Below are 19684 nucleotides of genomic sequence, written 5' to 3'. Positions count from 1 at the left end.
AGGAGGGGAAGGAGAGAGAATCCCAAGTAGGTTCTGCACCATCAGCACGGAGCCTGATGTGGGGCTTGAACCCACAAACTGTGAGATGATGACCTGAAGTCAGACACTTAACCAACTGAGCCACCCAGGCGCCCCAGTAGTGCATGAATTTCAATAATCCCTCATATATAGATGACTATTCCCCAAATCACTAACTTCAATCTTTATCCCTCTTTTATTACTTTTTTAAGGTTTTGGTTTTTTTTTTAAATGTTTATTTATTTTTGAGAGAGACAGTACGGGAAGGGGCAGAGACAGAAAGGCAGACAAAGAATCCGAAGCAGGCTCTGCACTGACAGAAGTGCCTGATGTGGAACTTGAACTCACGAACCATGAAATCATGACCTGAGCCAAAGTCAGTCATATAACCAAATGAGCCACCCGGGTACTCCCCTTTACCCCTCTTTTAAATTTCAGCTAAGTGAAAATATAAAACTAAACTCATTTTTTCTTCAAATCTGTTCAGTACTTCTCCTGCCATCCTTCTAGTTACCCAGGTTCAAGACATCAGTATCAATTTTGACTTAATCCTCTGGATCATATCTGAGCATGTCACCATCTACAGATGGTACCATTAAGATCTTTTATTTTTTAAAGTAGGTTCTATGCCCAAACGTGGGGCTCAAATTCACAACCCCAAGATCAAGATTGGCAGCTCAGAGCCTGGAGCCTATTTCAGATTCTGCTTTTCTCTGTCTTTCCCCAGCTCACGCTCTCTCTCTCTCTCAAAAATAAACAAACATAGGGGCACCTGGGTGGCTCAGTCAGTTAAGCGGCCGACTTCGGCTCAGGTCATGATCTCGCGGTCCGTGAGTTCGAGCCCTGCGTCAGGCTCTGTGCTGACAGCTCAGAGCCTGGAGCCTGTTTCGGATTCTGTGTCTCCTTCTCTCTCTGACCCTCCCACATTCATGCTCTGTCTCTCTCTGTCTCAAAAATAAATAAACATTAAAAAAAAAAATTTTTTTTTAAATAAACAAACATTAAAAAACAATTAATAAATCCTGGCTCCGCTGATCAAGCCACCCATTCGCCCTCTTTTAAAAAAAAAAAAATTTTTTTTTAACGTTTATTCATTTTTGAGAGACAGAGAGAGACAGAGCATGAGCAGGGAAGGGGCAGAGAGAGAGGGAGACACAGAATCTGAAGCAGGCTCCAGGCTCTGAGCTGTCAGCACAGAGCCCGACGCGAGGCTCGAACTCATGAACTGCGAGATCATGACCTGAGCTGAAGTCGGACGCTCAACCGACTGAGCCACCCAGGCGCCCCTCACCCTCTTAAGATGTATTCTATCTGTCTCCTTCTCACTCTCTCCCTGCCACTGTCCTGCTTTTGGCCCTCATTACCTCTCATTTATAGTATAGCACTAGCATCCTGTAACTACTTTCCCTTAAAGTAGTACTCCAACCATGTCACTCCCTGTTTCAAATCCTTGGGTCTTGTCTCTCCACTCCCCAACAAATAAAATCTTAACTTGACACTTCATGGCTTCCATAATTTGATCCTAATGAACCTTTCCAACCTTAATCTCATAATTCTCTTTCAGACACCTAAAGCTCTTGTCACACCAGACTCTGGATAATCTTCACAAATGGTTAACACTCTTCCCCATAAAAATCCAGATTTCCAGTTTCTCCTTAAAAGGAAAAATTAACAATAGGTTCAAATTCTTGCATGGCAGGGGGCCTGGGTGGCTCAGTTAAGTGTCTGGCTCAGGTCATTCTCTCATAGTTCGGTTCGGGAGTTTGAGCCATTCGGGAGTTTGAGCTGTGCATCAGGTTCTCTGCTATCAACACAGAGCCCACTTTGGATCCTGGGTCTCCCTCTCCCTCTGCCCCTCCCCTGCTTGCACCGTCTCTCTCAAAAATAATAAACATCAAAAAAAAAAAAAATTCTTGGGGCACCTGAGTGGCTCAGTTAGTTAAGCTTCTGACTTTGGCTCAGGTCATGATCTCACGGTTCATGGGTTCGAGCCCCACGTCAGGCTCTGTGTTGGCAGCTCAGAGCCTGGAGCCTGCTTCAGATTCTGCCTCTCTCTCTGTCCTTCCCCAGCTCATGCTCTCTCTCTCTCTCAAAAATAAACAAACATTAAAAAACAATTAAAAAATCCTGGGTGGCTGAGTTGGTTGGGAGTCTTAGTTTGGCTTGGTCATGATCTCACAGTTCCTGGGTTTGAGCCCCATGTTGGGCTCTGTGCTGGTAGCACGGAGCCTGCTTGGGATTCTCTCTTTCCCTCTCTATTTGCTCCTCCCCCACTTGTGTTGTTTCTGTCTCTCTCAAAATAAATAAACTTAAAGAAAAAAAAAATTCCTGCATGGCAAAAACTGGCTAGAGCCAAGAATGCCTTCTCTGGCTCTCTGCAGTCCCTGCTACTTCTTACTGTCTTGTGCCTCATAAGCTTCTCTAAATTAGCTTTTGTGTCTGGCTCTGTACACAATTTGACTTTGTAATCCTAAACCAGGAAAATATACCTACCCATCCTGATTTCCAGACCCATGTTCCAATTAAGGTTATACTACCCCTTTTTCTCTAAGTAAAGAAAAAACAAGACCAGGGGTGCCTGGGTGGCTGAGCCGGTTAAACGTCTGGCTCTTGCTTTCAGCTCAGGTCATGATCTCGAGGTTTCGAGATTAGAGCTCCACATTGGGTTCTGCGCTGACAGCATGGAGCCTGCTTGGGATTCTCTCTCCCCCCCCCCACCCCACCCCCACGTGCTCTGTCTCTGTCTCTCTCAAAATAAATAAATAGAAAGAAAGAAAGAAAGAAAGAAAGAAAGAAAGAAAGAAAGAAAGAAAGAAAGAAAGAAAAAGAAAAAATATGACCATACTGGGGCACCTGGGTGGCTCAGTTGGTTGAACACCTGAGTCTTGATTTCTTCTCAGGTCATGATCTTGCAGTTTGTGAATCTGAGCTCCACATTGGGCTCTGAGCTGACCGCATGGGCCCTGCTTGGGATTCTCTCTCTTTCTGCCCCTCCCACAAGTATGTGCACTCTCTCTCTCTCCCTCGAGATAAATAAGTAAACTTAAAAATATATATGACCATACTAATGTTATTAATGATTAAGACATACGTTGACCATTCTTGTAGTTATGCTTAATAGGCCCAGAGAATTCTGAGGGTTAAGTGACTGCCCCTAGTTTGAGTGTTAGCCCATAGCATAGCAGAATTCCCACCTCAGGAATCAAGCTACAGAAAGACATAGAATATATCTGATGTTTTTTTCCATAATGGATGACCTAATGCCTCAGCAGAAGTTTCAATACTATTGCCCGAAGCTAGTTAACTGGGAAATGATAGGGCTTTTTAGCATTTGTGTATATTCAGTTAAATGCTAATGATACCAACAGTACCCAAGACAAAAGCAGCTTCTAACCAGCAGACACATTAATTAATAGATTATTTTAGGATATGAATGGTTGTGGTATACTTTTCCTACTTGATACATTTAAATTGCAAAATTTCAATACACCAAAACTTACTATTGAGAATCCAACACAAACTCTTCTTCCCCCGAATCTTGGCATATTTTCCAAAGATTGTTTAATTTTCCTTTCTTTCAAACTGAGTGGAGTCCCAAGGAATGCAAACATCATTGGAAAAAGCTTTGCATTCATTATCACCACAAATATATATACATATTTTTTAGAGATAGATGTACTCACAAGTGGGGTGGGGGAGGGGGGTAGGGAAAAACAGAGAGAGAGAGAGAGAGAGAGAGAGAGAGAGAGAGAGAGAGAGAATCCCAAGCAGGTTCCATGTCCATCATGGAGCCTGATGCACGGCTGGATCCCACAACCCCAGGATCACAACCTAAGAAGAAACCAAGAGTTGGGTGCTCACCCACTGAGCCACACAGCTGCCTGGACCAGTACTATTTTTGCATAAGGAAGATATTGCTAACAAGTGTTTCCCAAGATGTGCACAGCCACATTCTCAGCACTGTATATTACCACTCCCATTTTATAGATGGGAAAACAAAGGCACACAAGAGAATCATTTGCCAAATGTCACAAAGTTAAGAGCACTGTTTCTGGTTCCCTGCTTTGGTTCTGGAAGCTAAACAAATAACAACATAAACTATATAAAGAAAATAGGCCCTCATTTAAATACCTTAGGTTATGAGGACACAGGAAGTCAGGAAGAGGTAGGTATTAAGAGTAGATTAGGGGCTCCTGGGTGGCTCAGTTAAACTTGTGACTTCAGCTCAGGTCGTGATCTCATGGTTTGTGACTTTGAGCCCCGCATCAGGCTCTCTGCTGACAGCTCAGAGCCTGGAGCTTGCTTCACATTCTGTGTCTCCCTCTCACGGCTCTCTTCCCCTCCCCCGCTTGCACTATTGTGTGTGTCTCTCTCAAAAATAAAAATTAAAAAAAAAAAGTAAATTATTACTTTATATTATTCAAACCTTCAAAATAGAGGCAATAAATTCAAGAAAAAGACTATTATTAACTTAGTTCAGAATTCAGCAACATTTGCCAGGCAAAACAGTATGATGATGTACATGGAGAGCAGAATGAATTCCTCCAAATGGGGAAACTCTTTTTCTATTCCAAGGCACAATGACAGTGCTCTTAAACCATGAGTGGTGGCATGAGAAACTAGGAAAAGGAAGTTTTGTCTTTCCACAACTACTTAGGTTTTTTTTTTTTTTAAGTTTATTTATTTTGAGAGAGAGAGCACGTGCCTGTGTGCACAAGTGGGGGTGGGGGGAGAGGGGTGGAGAGAGAGACTCCCAAGCAGGTTTCATGATGTCAACCCAGAACCTAACCTGGGGCTCGATCCCATGAATCCTGAGATCATGACCTGAGCTGAGATCAACAGTATGATGCTTATGTGACTGACCCACCCAGGTGCCCCACCGCTACTTAGTTTTGAAAGGCTTCTGTATGACAAGCAGCAACGCTCAACAGAAGAGGAAATGTCAGTTTGGCCCCAACCTCCAAGATATTATTTCCTTCCTTAAAACTCTTGTTTAAATCTTTGCCTATGTCCTTTATAAACAAACACTTCTAGTACTTAACACTTTCTTGATCTAGAAGGATATTCTCTCTTTCAATCAATCTGTGCTTCTGCCTAAGGAAAATTTACCCAGCCATTATGACATTACTTGTCTAATCACTCAGGGTGAGGTGAAAACAGAGAGAGTAGCTGGGCCTACATCCCATCTTTTCTCATGCTTCCTTTGGAATCATTTCCCACCTCCAGGCCCTGCCTCTTACCATTCCTCTGAAATCATGCTATTTGTGTCCTTCTGTTCCAATCATATTGTAATATCCAATCATGGATTGACCTATTTTACCTATGCCTGTAATTGTGCTTATTATATAGATTACCGACATATTTTTCCTTTCATTCACTTATAACTATTTTCTAAGTCATTCTGTGTAAGAACACTTTCCTACTTATATAATAATTTTTCTTTCTTTTGAATCCTTTTCAGGAGGCTACTTTACAAAGAGCAAACATTTATATCCTGAAATATACCACCAAACACACATTCTCTGCCCTTTCTTAAAAGAAATACATCTTTAGATTCTACTCCCTAAAAAGTAATGCTCGCTTTATCTTGAGCCAAGTGCTAGTTAATTTTTTTTTAATATTATTTATTTTTGAGAGAGAGAGAGAACGTGTGTTGAGTGAGTACATGAGCAGGGTAGAGGCAGAGAAAGGGGAACAGAGAATCCAAAGCAGGCTTCTCGCTGACACCAGAGAGCTCGATGTGGGGCTTGAACCCACAAACCATGAGATCATGAATTGAGCCCAAGTTGGACACTTAACCGACTGAGCCACCCACACATCCTTAAATATTTTTATATATGCCTTTAGTCTAGCAGGTAAGACCTAAGTTTCCACTATTATGTATCCCAAATGATGCCCTCCCTGAGCATCATTCTTTCCTAAATCTTTCCTCTGCATTCTCTGACTTAAAAAGCAACACAAAAACATGAGGCCAAAAAAAGCAGTGGAACAACTGTACATATGGCAAGAGGCCTAAAGAAACAGGCTCCTCTGAAGATTTATCAGGAAAGAAATGAGGAAGTGGCAAAAGGGACAGAAAGAGAGGCGGAAGTTATCAACAGATAGGAGAGAATGGAAAGCAGAGTAAGGCAATATCTTCCCAAAAGAAACTGATGAGGAAAGTGAGCAGTGAGAGGTTCTAGAGCAGGACATAGGGTAAGGTTCACTTACCCCAGACACTTACCGTGTTGCATTTGGTGCCACACACCACTTGCCTATGATTCAGCCACTGAGATGCAAACACTTTATTAAGGGTTCCAAGATGAAACTCTCTCTCCCTCAGGAGACTGGGAAGTTGCTGTGCTGCATAGCCATGCAACACTCGAGAATAGTTGGTTTCATTCTGAAGCCTGACTTCTCGGTTCTTCAGGTAGTACACTAAGGATCTCTTCACCGGGGGGAGTCTTTTCCTTTTGTGAAGTGAGTGATCCCAGCCAAACTGTGTAAAGCAACATTAGAAATTAGGGCTTTGGCTACCTTGGTTCAGAAGGAGGGATCCTCCTGTATCAGAGAAATCACCAAGAACTCATCCTGCAGGATTCACATTTAACAGAATAGGTAACTCAATACAGAAAAGTCCAATTTAATTCTTCCAACATTGAAAAGATACTGCTCATAGTCAAACCTATGAGAAACAAGGGCTGAAAGACAAGGGAATGGAAGCAGAAAAGAGGTCAAAAGGTTTACCAGGCCTTTTAGGAGTGAAGGATTCAAATCCCCTAAAGCTATACTTGACAGGGAAGGGAATGAGGGGCCACATAATTACTCTACCGACCTGGGCTGCATCTCTACCCAGTCCCCTTCTCTCTCTCAGTCTGTACTCCCCGCGGAGCATGGAGAGTGCAACTAGGGCCAGACTGGGGTCCTACACCTTCCAGGGATGCACTATCAAAGACTTCCTCCCTGTCCCGCGCTCCAGGCGGTTGAAGAATTCGAAAAATCAAATACTAACGGGGTAGGAGGCACGGGAAATCAGAGTCCGAATACGCGTCCAACAAGGTCTTCTCCTTCAAAGAGGGAGGTATAGGAATGATACCTGAGAAGTGCTGTTTTTTACAACGGTCCAGGAGCCAAAAACCCCATGTTGGGGCTTGAGGTAGCCGGGGGGAGAATCTTTCCCATATAAAGGTCGCAATCATCTCTGCCCACCCCCCCCCCCCGGAGGTGGACTTCACTCTCCCTCCGCGTACCTTCTGGGAGGTTTTGTTCCTGATTCCACTCGCCGTCGGTTTCCCTTCCTCCAAAGCCAAGATTCTAGTTTCCCCTCCAGCCCCACTCCCGGCTGTAGGCCTTCTGAGGAGTATACCCTGTTTCCAAGTTTCCCTTCAGTGTCTCATCTCTCTGTCCTTTCTGCTCTCCTATGAATTCCTGGGGACCCAGCCCTTACCGTACTGGCTGGGCCACGCTCTTGCCCCACCTCTGATTACAAACCTTGGTCCCGGGTTCCGGTTCCCTTATCTCGGGACTCTATCCCCCTCTGGGTGCTTCGGCGATATAACCCGAGTCCTGGCCTCTCAGCCCTCACCTGCGGGCACTGAGCGTCGCTCCCAGCTCCTGGCGAGGCAGGCGCTTTCCGCTTCCTGCTAACTGCTTTCCGGGCCATAGTGGGCAGCGCCGCAGCGGCCCCGCAGCCACATGGGGCGGGGGTAGCGAGGGTTAGCAAGACGGCGGGTCATATACTGGGCCCCGGGGCCACGCACTTTAAAGCGCCTGGCCCGGAAAATGGCCCGGACCCAGGGAGGCAGGCAGAAGGGAAAGGAGGGAGGGAGGACCGGGGCCGGAAAAGGGAAAGGGAAGGGGTTAGGGAAGGAAGGAACGAGAAGCTTTCAGACGAACAAGTCTGAAAGGACGGCGAGCGGCTGGAACCAAAACACCCCCTCCCCTTCGCCCTCGCTCCGTCACCCTTGCGCAGCCGCACTTCGCTGCACGTCGCCACGGAGACGCCGCCTGGCCTTCAGGGGTGGGGTTTAGGGTCTGCCAGTGGTAAATTCGCGGCTGTCGTTTTGCTGCCGCCCGCGCATTTCCAACGGTCGTCAGAGTGCCGCTGGAACTGGAAGACCAGGGGTCAAAGCAATCTGCGTTCTGGCCGCTGACTTGGACCCCCGCCTACTCATCAGCAGGCACCCGGAAGTGAAGACAACTAACCCGGCTCGGAGAAGGAATCCCTCCCAGCACACGCCTTTCCTGGGCAGCCACCACTGGTTATCTCCTTTTGAGCGCCGCACTTTCCCCGAACCTATCACAAACGGAGCTCCAGCACCAAGGGCTGGACTCTGTGCGAGGAGGCAGGACCTCCTTACCCCACCCTCGTAAGGTGGAGTCCGGCCGGCGTGCCCAGACTTTCCTTCTTTAGAGTACCTGCCCTGCCCGGCGCAGCCACCCCAAGCCGCTCCCTGGCCCTCTACCCGCCTTCCCACCCCTGGGGAGTCCTAAGGCTCCGTTCTCCTCTCAGTCTCCTGATTCCCTGCTGTCCACCTCTCCCGACTCTCCTGCCCAAGCTGCAACAGCTCCTCAGTCACCTTTCCCTCAGCTACGACCTCGCCTCCCTTTCGACTCCCACGACCTACGGGCCACTGGGTCTTTGTGCTTTATGAAATAGGCCTCACGCCTTAATTTATGTTTCTTATGTCTCCTAAATTGAGGACAGGAACAGGGGACTGCCATTGCCTGCCTCTCCCTCTGGGCCCTGGTTGCATCTCAATGAGGGCATATTGGGTGAAATTCTGAACTAGAGTATAGTGGCCGTTTTGCTTGTCAGTTAGAGAAGGGGGCTTCTTCAGGATCACCCTTGCCTCCATTTTCAGAAGATGCTGTAGGAATTTGAGTGCTGGTTCCGCTTTTCCTCAGGTAAAGAAACCCTTTGAGGAAGCAGGATACTCTTGCTTGGGGTTGACTGGCTTCGGGCTATAGTGCCCAGTTACCTGCTGGTCGCTTCAGGCTTCATACCTCCAGGGAGCTCTGTTGACCCATCTAAGGTTCTGCCTACAAGATTTAGATTTGTTTTCCAATCCGAAACAGACCAGATTGAGACAGAGTCCTCTGCCATCCCAAGTGGGCACTGCCACTAATCTCTAGTGCCACCTTGGGAAAGGCAGCCCCATCTTACTTGGTCAGGCCTATCCCTTCAGAGACATGAACAGGGTGAATGGGTCAGAAGTGGTTCAGCTTTCTTTTTGAGCCTCTTGCTGCAGTTCTGTCTTGCCTCACAATGCCCTTGGTGACCCAGGAGCCCACTGGGCAAGAGTCTGGAATTCCTTTGAGAATCTAGGCTCATGCTGGGCTGCACTTGGTTCCTGGTATCCTCTGCCCATGTCAAAGGCTGTAGGCTCATCCTCAGAGTTGGTGCACTTCATTTTGACATCCCAGGAACTATTGCCAAATGTACCTCCCAGCAGAGCTCACAATTTCTGTGGAATAAAGATTCACCTTGAAGTTTAAAAGTCCACAGTTGCTTTTAAAAGACTGACGACAACGGGGCATGTGGGTGGCTTGCTGCTGTCACCACAGAGCCTGTTTCAGATCCTCTGTCCCCCTCTCCCTCTGCCCCTCCCCTGCTTGTGCTGTCTCTCCCAAAATAAATAAATTTAAAAAATAAATAAAGACTGATGATACCAATGATTGGTGAGGTAGAATAACTGGAACTCTCATACATTGCTAGTGGGCACATAAATTGGTACAATTTGGAAAAAATCTATGGTAGTACCTACTATGGCTAAGTATGTGTACCTTATGATCCAGAACTACTTCTGGTTGTATCAACAGAAGTGAGTGTTTACGTCCACCAAAAGGCATGAGAGTACTCAGTTTTATTCATAACAGCCATAAATGGAAAATAGTTCAAATGTCAATCGATGAAAATAGTTCAAATGCCAATTGATAGATAAATTGGGGGTTCCTGTGACCTCCTAATCAGGGTTCATAATTTGTTATAATACCTCATGGAACTCAGGAAAATAAATATATTGCCAGCTTATTATAAAGGGTATTATAAAAGAAACAAATGAAGGGCTAAATGAAGATGGACAGGGAGTGAGGTCTGCAAGAGTCCTGAACACAGGAGCTTCTGTCCCTGTGGAGCTTGGGGTACACTACCCTCATGGTATGTGGATATATTCACCAACTTGGAGGCTAATCCAAACCCCATAGTTAGGGTTTATATGGAGGTTCCATTATGAAGGGATGATTGATTAAATCATTAACCTTGATTCAATCCACATTTCTCCTCCCCTTCTCAGAGGTTAGGGGATGAGGCTGAAAGTTCCATACTCATAATTACATGCTTGGTTCCTCTGGCAACCAACCCCCATCCTGAAGCTATCTAAGGAATCATCTTGAGTCACCCCATTAATATGAACTCAGGTATGGTTGAGAGGTACTTATTAAAAATGACAAATGATGTGCTTCTACCATTATGACTTAGAAAATTACAAGAGTTTTAGGAGCTCTTGTGCCAGGAATCAGGACAAAGACCAAATACATATTATATTACAATCTCATATAATAGGAGTCAGAGTAGTCATTACTCTTGGTGGTTACTAACTGTGAAGAGAACCCAGGGAGGTTTCTGGTGTGCAAGAAATTTATATAAGTATATAAACATATATGTCTTTTTAAGATTTTATTTTTGAGTAATCTCTACACCCAATGTGGGGCTCGAACCTATAACCCCAAGATTAAGAGTCGCATGCTCCACCCACTGAGCCAGCCAGGTGCTCTGGAAACTTCTATTTCTTGATCTCGGTGATGATTATAACAGTGTACACATATGTAAAATTTCAACAAGGTGTACATTCAAGATTTATGCAGTTTAGGGGTGCCTGGGTGGCTCAGTTGGTTAAGTGACCAACTTCGGCTCAGGTCATGATCTCACAGTCTGTGGGTTCAAGCCCTGTGTCAACCTCCGGGCTGACAGCTCAGAGCCTGGAGCTGCTTTGGATTCGGTACCTCCCCCTCTCTTTGCCCCTTCCCCACTCATGCTTGCTCTCTCTTGCTCACTCTCTCTCAAAAATGAGTAAACATTAAAAAAAAATTATGCAGTTTATATTAAGTATACCTCAATATAAAGATATAAGTGCTCAAAATTTTTTCACCTGGTTTCTTCCCTTGTACTTTTTAAGACAATCAGGCTAGGAAGAAGGAAAATTTAAAAACTACAATCTGGGGGTCGCCTGATTTTGGCTCAGGTCATGAGGTTGCAGTTTCGTGGGTTCAAGCCTGCTGTCAGGCTCTTCGCTGACAGCACAGAGCCTGATTGGAATTCTCCCTCTCTCTGCTCCTGCCCCACTCATGCTCTGTCTCTCTCAAAATAAATAAACTCACACACACACACACACACACACACACACACACACTATCTGGGGCTCCTGGATGACTCAGTTGGTTAAGTGTCCAACTTTTGGGGCACCTGGCTGGCTCAGCTGGTGGAGCGTTTGACTCTTGTTTTGGCTCGGGTCATGATCTCACGGTTCGTGGGTTCGAGCCCTGCGTCGGGCTTTGTGCTGACAGTGTGGAGCCTGCTTAGGATATTCTCTCTCTCTCTCTCTCTCTCTCTGCCCCTTCCCCACTTGTATGTACACGCACATTCTCTCTCAAATAAATAAAAATTTAAGAAATAAAATAAAAAAAATACAAGCCACAACCCTAGACTGAAATTAATCTGAGAGGATATTGAATTCATCTCTCCGCTCTACAAACAAAACAAAAAAATGTTCTCCAGACACATGAAAGCCTGGGAATCACCTTTGTCTCTCCCAATTCTTGTAACCTCTCCTCAAACACCCTCACACATTTATTCCATCACCAAGTCCTATTTATTTTGCCTTCTAAATATTTTGAGTCAATTCACATCTCCCACTACCCTAGTCCAAGTCTGTCATGTATTTTTTTAAATCACATTTATTGGGGCACCTGGGTGGCTCAGTCAGTTAAACATCTGACTCTTGATTTCTGCTCAGGTCATGATCTCATGGTCATGAGATTGAGACCAGAGTGTGAGATCAAGCCCCGGGCTGGGCTCCATGCTGAGTGCGGTGCCTGCTTAAGATTCTCTCTTTCCCGGGGCACCTGGGTGGCTCAGTTGGTTAAGCATCCAACTTTGGCCCAGGTCATGATCTCCCAGTTTGTGAGTTCAGGCCCCTTGTTGGGCTCTGTGCTGACAATTCAGAGCCTGGAGCCTGCTTCAGATTCTGTGTCTCCCTCTCTCTCTCTCTGCCCCTTCTCTGCTCATGCTCTCTTTCTCTCTCTCAAAAATAGAAACATTAAAAAAAAAAAAAAGATTCTCTCTCTCTCTCTCCCTCTCTCCTTCTGGCCCTCCCCTGCTGCGCTGTCTCTCTCTCAAAAAAAAATTAAATCACATTTATTAACATCACCACCAATGTACTCATTAATTTTTAAAATAATTTAACTTTTTAATTTTTAAAAAAATATTTTGAGAGAGAGAGACTGCACATGCATGAGTTGGGGAGGGGAGGAGGAAGGGAAGGGCAGAGGGAGCATGAGATTATAAGCTGTGAGATCATGATCTGAACTGAAATCAATTGTCTGATGCTTAACCAACTGAGCCACCCAGGCATCCCTATTTATTTTTTTAAAGTAAGCTCTATGCCCATTGCAGGTCTTGAACTCACAACCCCAAGATCAAGAGTCACATGCACATTGGGGTGCCCGGCTGGCTCAATCTGTGGAGCATATGATTATTGATCTCAGGGTTCAAGCCCCAGGTTGGATGTAGAGATTATTTAAAAACAAAATATTTTTTGGGGTGTCTTGGTGTCTCAGTCAGTTGAGTGTCCAACTTCAGCTCAGGGCATGATCTCGCAGTTCATGAATTTGAGCCGTATCAGGCTCTGTGCTGACAGCTCAGAGCCTGAAGCCTGCTTCAGAGTCTGTCTCCCTCTCTCTCTGCCCCTCCCCCAGTCATGCTCTCTTTAAAATATAAACATTAAACATTTTTTAAATAAATTTTTTTAAAAATAAATTTTATTTTACTTTTAAAGTTTATTTATTTTGGAAGAGACAGAGACAGTATAAACAGGGGAGAGGCAGAGAGGGCAAATCCCAAGCAGACTCCACAGTGTCAGCACAGAGCCTGATGTGGGGCTCGAACTCACAAACCGTGAGATCATGACCTGACTTGAAACCAAGAGTCAAACACTTAACCGACTGAGCCACCAAGGCACCCCCTCAAAAAAATCATAAAACAAAAAACAAGTCACGTGCACAACTGACTGAGCCAGCCAGCTGCCCCATCACCTACTGATTGCACCATTTGTGAAGATCTCAGAGATAGACCACATGCATCTACTCTGACCTCTTGTGTTTTGCACTCAGCAGATAGTTCTTTTTTTAATGCAAATTTGATCAAACTATCCCCATGGTCATCTCTACTTCCTCACTGTCTTCCTCCTGGTCTTTTGATAAAAATAAAATGCTTAATCTGACCCTTGAGACCCTGCATGATCTGGCTCCTAACTTGACTCCAGCCACATCTCTTACTATATTTCTCCTCCTTTCTCAGTTCCAACCATACTGACCCTCTTTCAATCCTTCCAAATCCAACCAACATGTTCCCTCTTGCCACGGGGCCCGGGTACAGCTTTATCTCCATTTGATTTACTCCTTCTAGGGGCGCCTGGGTGGCTCAGTCGGTTAAGTGTCCAACTTCGGCTCGGGTCATGAACTTGCAGTCCATGAGTTCGAGCCCCGTGTTGGGCCCTGTGCTGACAGCTCAGAGCCTGGAGTCTGCCTTGGATTCTGTGTCTCCCTCTCTCTCTTTCTCTCTGTCCCTACCCTGCTCATGCTCTGTCTCTCTCTGTCTTAATGATAAATAGACATTAAAAATATTTTTAAAAATACTCTTTCTATTCCTCTTTGCTGTTGTAGTACTTAGTCATTTTTCAGATGTCAGTTGAAACATTACTTCCTTAGGAAAGTGTTTCCTGGGCTCCTTGATTAGTTGTGATCCCCCACCTCCATTATTTAATTTCAAAGCATTGTATGTTTCTCCTTTGAGAACTTACCACAGTTAGAATTTTACATGCATTTGTAGGATTATTTGATTAATGTCTGTCACCCCCACTAGAGTGTAAGCTGCTTGAGAGTAGGGACTATGGATGTCTTTGCTATCATTGTTATCTCTAGTGCCTGAGTGCAATGTGGTGTATATATGGGGTATCTCTTGATCTGATGGGGGACTCCAAATGTGGGGTAAGATCGGGTAAAAGCTGGTGGTGTGAGAGGTGAAAGAATTCACCCACAGCAGAACAAATTGAATACACCTCAAGAGAGAAGTAGGCAGGCAGCAGAGAAGATGCTGTCTGCAAAGAGGCAATTCATGGGGGCTGTTCCTAAAGGGGGAAGATGAGGAGGTATGGTGAGGTATGCAATCTTCCCTTTTTTGGTAACTGTGCCTATCTTTAAGTAGCCCATTGGTTAGTTAGCACCTATGGATATTTTGAGGTGGGTTACTTGATGGTCCTGCCCTTTCTACATTCCATCACTTCAGCTGCTTTGCCTAAAAATGGCCTCTACGTGCACATGCTAACACTCAACAAATATTTGTTGAATAAATGGATAAATTAATGAATGAATGCATTTTGAAACTTCCAAGATTAAAAAAAGTCCCTTGTTTGTACATTCATTCCATCATGTAATAAGAATCATTCATTCTTAGTTAATAATTTCTTGGACTGAAGCATGAACTTTTCTGTGACTGGTCTCTTCCTACCATCGCTCATCTTTCAACTTTTCTCAGATGTTCTTCCTCTGTGCCCCCACAGGACATTTTATGGATAATTTATCACACTGTATTGTAATGATCTGTTTTCTTTTTTTTTTTTAATACTTTTTTTTTTAAACTAATCTCTATAGCCAACGTAGGGCTCGAACTCATGCCCCTGAGATCAAGAGTCACAGGCTCTCCCAACTGAGCCAGCCAGGCTGATAATGATCTGTTTTCATATCTATTCTATTAGCTGGAGAGCTACTTGATGGCAGAGGATACCCTTAATTATCTCCAAATCCCTAGTGTTAGGGAAGGCACCTAGCATATTTTATACATTCCCTACATGTTGAATGACTGACAAAAGGTAAGTCAAATATATGTTTTACAAGTTCTCTACGTATGTTCACAGTAGGTTTAACAATAGGTGTAGGGAAGAGACTGTGTGATGAGACTAATGTAGCAACAATTTGCATCCAGAACCTTGAGAAATCCATTTACTTATTAAAATAACTTTTTTCTTTTTTTTAAGTTTTTTATTTATTTTTGAGAGAAATGGGAGAGGGGCAGGGAGAGAGGGAGGGAGAGAATCCCAAGCAGGCTCCATGCTGTCAGAGCTGAGCCTGATGAGGAGTTCCATCCCCCAAACCGTGAGATCATGACCTCAGCCAAAACCAAGAGTTGGACACTTAACCACCCAGTTGCCCCTAAAATAACTTTTTTTTTCAAATTAAAAAGTAATATGTGCTCAAAGTAGAAAGTTGGAAAGCAAGGAAAGAAAAGAAAGACACGAAACCCAAAAGTTACATCTTGATGTATGATCTAGCTTTTTCTCAGTATGTTTTGCACCTGTATCTATATATCCTTACATATTGCTCTTTTTTAAAGTTTTTTAAAAAATTTTTTAATACATTTATTTATTTTTGAGAGACAGAGAGAGACAGAGCATGAGCGGGGGAGGGGCAGAGAGAGAGAGGGAGACACAGAATCCGAAGCAGGCTCCAGGCTCCGAGCTGTCAGCACAGAGCCCGACACGGGGCTTGAACTCACAAACCATGAGATCATGACCTGAGCCGAAGTCAGACGCTTAACCTACTGAACCACCCAGGTGCCCCGAGTTTATTTTTGAGAGAGACAGAGACAGAATGAGCAGAAGGGTGGAGGGCAGAGAGAGAGGGAGAGAGAGAATCCCAAGCAGGCTCTGTGCTGTCAGCACATAGCCTGACGTAAGGCTTGAACACACGAAACCATGAGATCATGAGCTGAGCTGAAACCAGGAGTGGACACTTAACCAACTGAGCCACCCAGGTGCCCCACATACTGCTCTTTTTAAAGATAATTTCAAACTGACTATTTTATAGCTTTAAATAAAACCCCCAACAGTTCCAGTCTTCTTCACTCCCACCTCTCCAAGTCAGTCCTTGTAACCATTCCTTCACAGTGTGACATGCAGAAGGAGGCCCTTCAATAGGCAGAGGACCCAGGACCTGATCACCTTATACCTGGCTTGGTGTTTCCAGGAAGAATAAATAACAACAAAGTAGCATAAAATACTTTGGACAAATTGAGTTATGTTATACATGCTTAGTAACAGGAAATCCTCCTGTTTATTTGCATAGATTTCTTGGAACAAACAAAGCAGATGTTGCCACAATTCCCTGTATGACTCTACCCTTAATGTGTTGGAGCTAATTAAGTATCCTTGCTAGCAAAGGGCTTGGGAGGAAAACATTTCTGTGAGGAGAAAGGATTTGGTATTTTAAGTCACACAAACCATAATTTAAAAAAACAGCAAGGAGAGACCTGGAGGACATAAGAACATGAATGGAGACAGATGGTAAGCACTCAATAACTGCTCTCTGATGATTCAAAGATGTTAGAGGTCTCTAAGGCATGTGAATGATAATTATTTCACCCACTGTGGAAGTACTTTTCAGATCCTGAGGCATAGATTACTAAAGGTAGAAGATGCTATAGAGAAAGTTCATCTCATTAAACTCATACCTTTACAGAAAACTAAAGCCAAAAAAGTCAAGTCATAGTCAGAGGGGATGAGTGAGGACTGGAACCCAGGACCTTTGCTCCAGATTATTTTCAATTCTGCTGCATTAAATATCTGGGTCCAGTTGAAGTTGCAAGTGGTATTTATTTTAGCATTTCCTAGTACTCTCTTATTGTTTTCTTTTTTAAGAACCTGGATTATTTTATCCAGAGCATCAACTACTTTGAGAGCAGAAATTCTATTTCTATATTTTATGTATAATTTGGTGCACACTGATAGATTTTGTGTTAAGAACATACAATTTCTAGTCATTCAGAAACTGATTATATAGTTTATAAATTACCCAGTTTCCTTGGCTTTTGACTCCTGCCTCCTGTTTCTTAAACAATCTTACTTTTATTTGTAACTTCAATAAGATGAAAAATGAAAGGAAGAGATGAAATTTTTCTGCTTAGAAGATCAAGTAATTTTTAAAAAATTAGGCTCCATACCCAACTTGAACTCACGACCCTGAGATCAAGAGCCGCAAGGCGCCCCTCTAAGCTCAAGTAATTTATTTGGAAAAAGATGGGAAAAAATAGCTAATTAAAATATATATCTTATGGTGTCATTCTATTTCCTTCATGCGTTTTGTAAATGCCTAATTGCAAAATATAAGAATTGTAGAAGTATATTATGTACAAATTTTGTTGAAGAACTTTCTACCAGTTATATCTATTGACTCAAATGCAAGGCAAGATTAGCATAAAAACAAACATATGGGTATCAACTAATGATAGAAAAATAACACGGCTTACAAAGTGGAACAAAGATTTTCTTATCATTAGGCAATTACAGAATAACATTTTTGTTCTGATAACATCAATTACAGATGCCCAGAAAATATTTTTAAAACCATTATCAAGAGGAGCACCTGGGGAGGCTCACTCAGTTGAGTATCTGACTTCAGCTCAGTTCATGATCTTGTGGTTCATGAGTTTGAGTCCGCATGGGGGTCTCTGCTGTCAGCACAGAGCCCGCTTCAGATCCTCTGTCTCCCTCTCTCTTCCCCTCCCCTGCTTGCACTGTCTCTCTCAAAAATAAATAAACATTGAAAAAAAGAAATGCAAAAAGAAATAAATGCAATAAATGTTTTTGTGATTTTCCTTGATTATGTGTGTATATCTATATTCCTTCCATCTATGGGTGTGCTTATTTTTTTAAATAAAATTGCAGATTTAATTTCTTCTATTGCTTTAACTTAACATAATATTTTGAAAATGTCCCCATGCTATTTATATATCTTTTGAAAACATGATTTTTAAATGCTGAAAAATAATTCAATCAAAGAATATACCATAATTTATTAATTATTTCATTGTTGTTAGATTTTAGTCTGTTATCAGATAGTGTTCTCTAGAGAAAAAGACCAGAAGAAGGATATATATAAATCCTTCTGATATATACATATCAGAGAAATGATACATATACATATGTATCAGAAAGACAGAGATAGAGACAGAGAAAGAAAAAGAGGGAGAAATTTATTCCAAAGAATTGACTTACCTGATTGTGGAGGCTGGCAAATGTAAAATCGGTAGGGCAGGCTGGAAATCTCAGGCAAGAGCTGGTGTTGTGGTCTTGAGGCAGGATTTCTTCTTCCTCAGGAATACCTGATTTGCTCTTAAAGTCTTTTAACTGGTTGCACGAGGCCTACCCACATTATGAAGGATCATCTCCTTTACTTAAAGTCAACTGATTGTAGAAACAAAATTTTTTTCTACCTTAATGGAGATATAATTGACATAAAAGGCTGTGTAAGTTTAGGGTGTACACCATGATGATTTGATATACATATATATTGCAAAATAATTGTATGACATAATAGAAAATATATTTATTTGGTCTCTGTCCCTACTTCCTAGCACATACCTCCTGAAACCTTTGTAGTTTCCTAGTGATAGGAGCACAAGGAATATCTTTTCTTCTAATATTTGGTCTTTGACTCTAGTTCTTAACAGAGTTTGTGAATCCTTTGGAATTTCCTAGATGATAGCAGTGTCTTTTTTCTTTCTAAGTAATCTCTACACCTAATTGTGGAACTTGAACTCATAACCCTGAGATTGAGAATCATATCCTCTCCTGACTGAGCCAGCCAAGTGCCCCACAGTGTGTTTTTTTTTAAATTTTTTAATGTTTATTTATTTTTTGAGAGAGAGAGAGAGAGAGAGAGAGAGAGAGCGCACAAGCAGGGAACAGGCAGAGAGAGAGAGGGAGATACCGAATCTGAAGCAGGCTCCAGGCTCTGAGCTGGCAGCACAGAGCCAGATGCGGGGCTTGAACCCATGAACCATGAGATCATGACCTGAGCTGAAGTCGGACACTTAACCGACTGAGCCACTCAGGCGCCCCTGTGTGTTTGGTTTTAATGAGGTGATTCTTGGTGGGCTCCTGGATGGTGACTGGTCACCAGAAAGACCAAACCTTGATTAGAAGTGCTCCAAAGCAGTGAACAGGAGCCAGTCTCAGTGCTAGAAACTAGGGACTAAGGTGAGGAAGCTAAGGTGAGGAGCTGAAACAAGCTGCTGCCCTCTCCTGCCTGGGACTAGAGTTTTGTAACTCTACATAAGGAAGAGTGGGAGCAATGAGAACAAAAACAAAACAAAATGAAACAAAAGAGCAAAACTTCCCACTCCAAAATGAGTTTACAAGTAGATTTCCTAAACTCTTTAGTAGAACTCATTGTAGAAAAGTCAGATGCGGGGCGCCTGGGTGGCTCAGTCGGTTAAGCGTCCGACTTCAGCTCGGGTCATGATCTCACAGCTTGTGAGTTTGAGCCCCGCGTCGGGCTCTGTGCTGACAGCTCAGAGCCTGGAGCCTGTTTCAGATTCTGTGTCTCCCTCTCTCTCTGACCCTCCCCCATTCAT

At 43.5% G+C, this 19684-nt stretch overlaps 2 protein-coding genes across 4 annotated transcripts in view; both read right to left on the bottom strand.

Moving 5' to 3' along the window:
- DCAF12 (DDB1 and CUL4 associated factor 12) overlaps positions 1 to 8871 on the bottom strand; it is a 38810-nt gene extending 29939 nt beyond the window's left edge. The window contains exons 1-2 of one of the 3 annotated variants that reach the window (XM_053204998.1): positions 8850 to 8871; positions 6242 to 6496 (exon numbers count right to left, since the gene is read on the bottom strand). In XM_053204998.1, the coding sequence (XP_053060973.1) occupies positions 6242 to 6496; positions 8850 to 8855 (261 nt within the window). In that variant the 5' untranslated portion in view covers positions 8856 to 8871. Of the gene's footprint in view, positions 1 to 6241; positions 6497 to 6832; positions 7178 to 7582; positions 8219 to 8849 lie in introns of those variants that run through there. The other 2 variants (XM_027039299.2, XM_027039301.2) reach the window with 2 other exon arrangements.
- Positions 7858 to 8721, bottom strand: LOC128312271 (uncharacterized). The gene is made up of 3 exons (XM_053205440.1): positions 8629 to 8721; positions 8203 to 8486; positions 7858 to 8101 (listed from the first exon to the last, which is right to left on the bottom strand). Exons 1-3 carry the CDS (start codon positions 8719 to 8721, stop codon positions 7858 to 7860), a joined length of 621 nt encoding a protein of 206 aa, XP_053061415.1.
- Positions 8872 to 19684: the final 10813 nt, after the last annotated feature.

Source organism: Acinonyx jubatus, chromosome D4, assembly GCF_027475565.1.
Source record: "Acinonyx jubatus isolate Ajub_Pintada_27869175 chromosome D4, VMU_Ajub_asm_v1.0, whole genome shotgun sequence".
NCBI lineage: Eukaryota > Metazoa > Chordata > Mammalia > Carnivora > Felidae > Acinonyx > Acinonyx jubatus.
The sequence above is the reverse complement of the archived record's forward strand: the minus strand, read 5'-3'. Positions and strand labels throughout refer to the sequence as shown.

What these genes read in the sequence shown, in the direction of transcription:
- LOC128312271 (XM_053205440.1), bottom strand. Translation starts at nt 8,721, where the DNA reads ATGGCAGTCCCCTGTTCCTGTCCTCAATTTAGGAGACATAAGAAACAT. An exon ending in TAAAGCACAAAGACCCAGTG is followed by an intron (nt 8,487 to 8,628) that starts GCCCGTAGGTCG and finishes ACGGAGCCTTAG; the next exon opens with GACTCCCCAGGGGTGGGAAG. An exon ending in GGATTCCTTCTCCGAGCCGG is followed by an intron (nt 8,102 to 8,202) that starts GTTAGTTGTCTT and finishes TTCCAGTTCCAG; the next exon opens with CGGCACTCTGACGACCGTTG.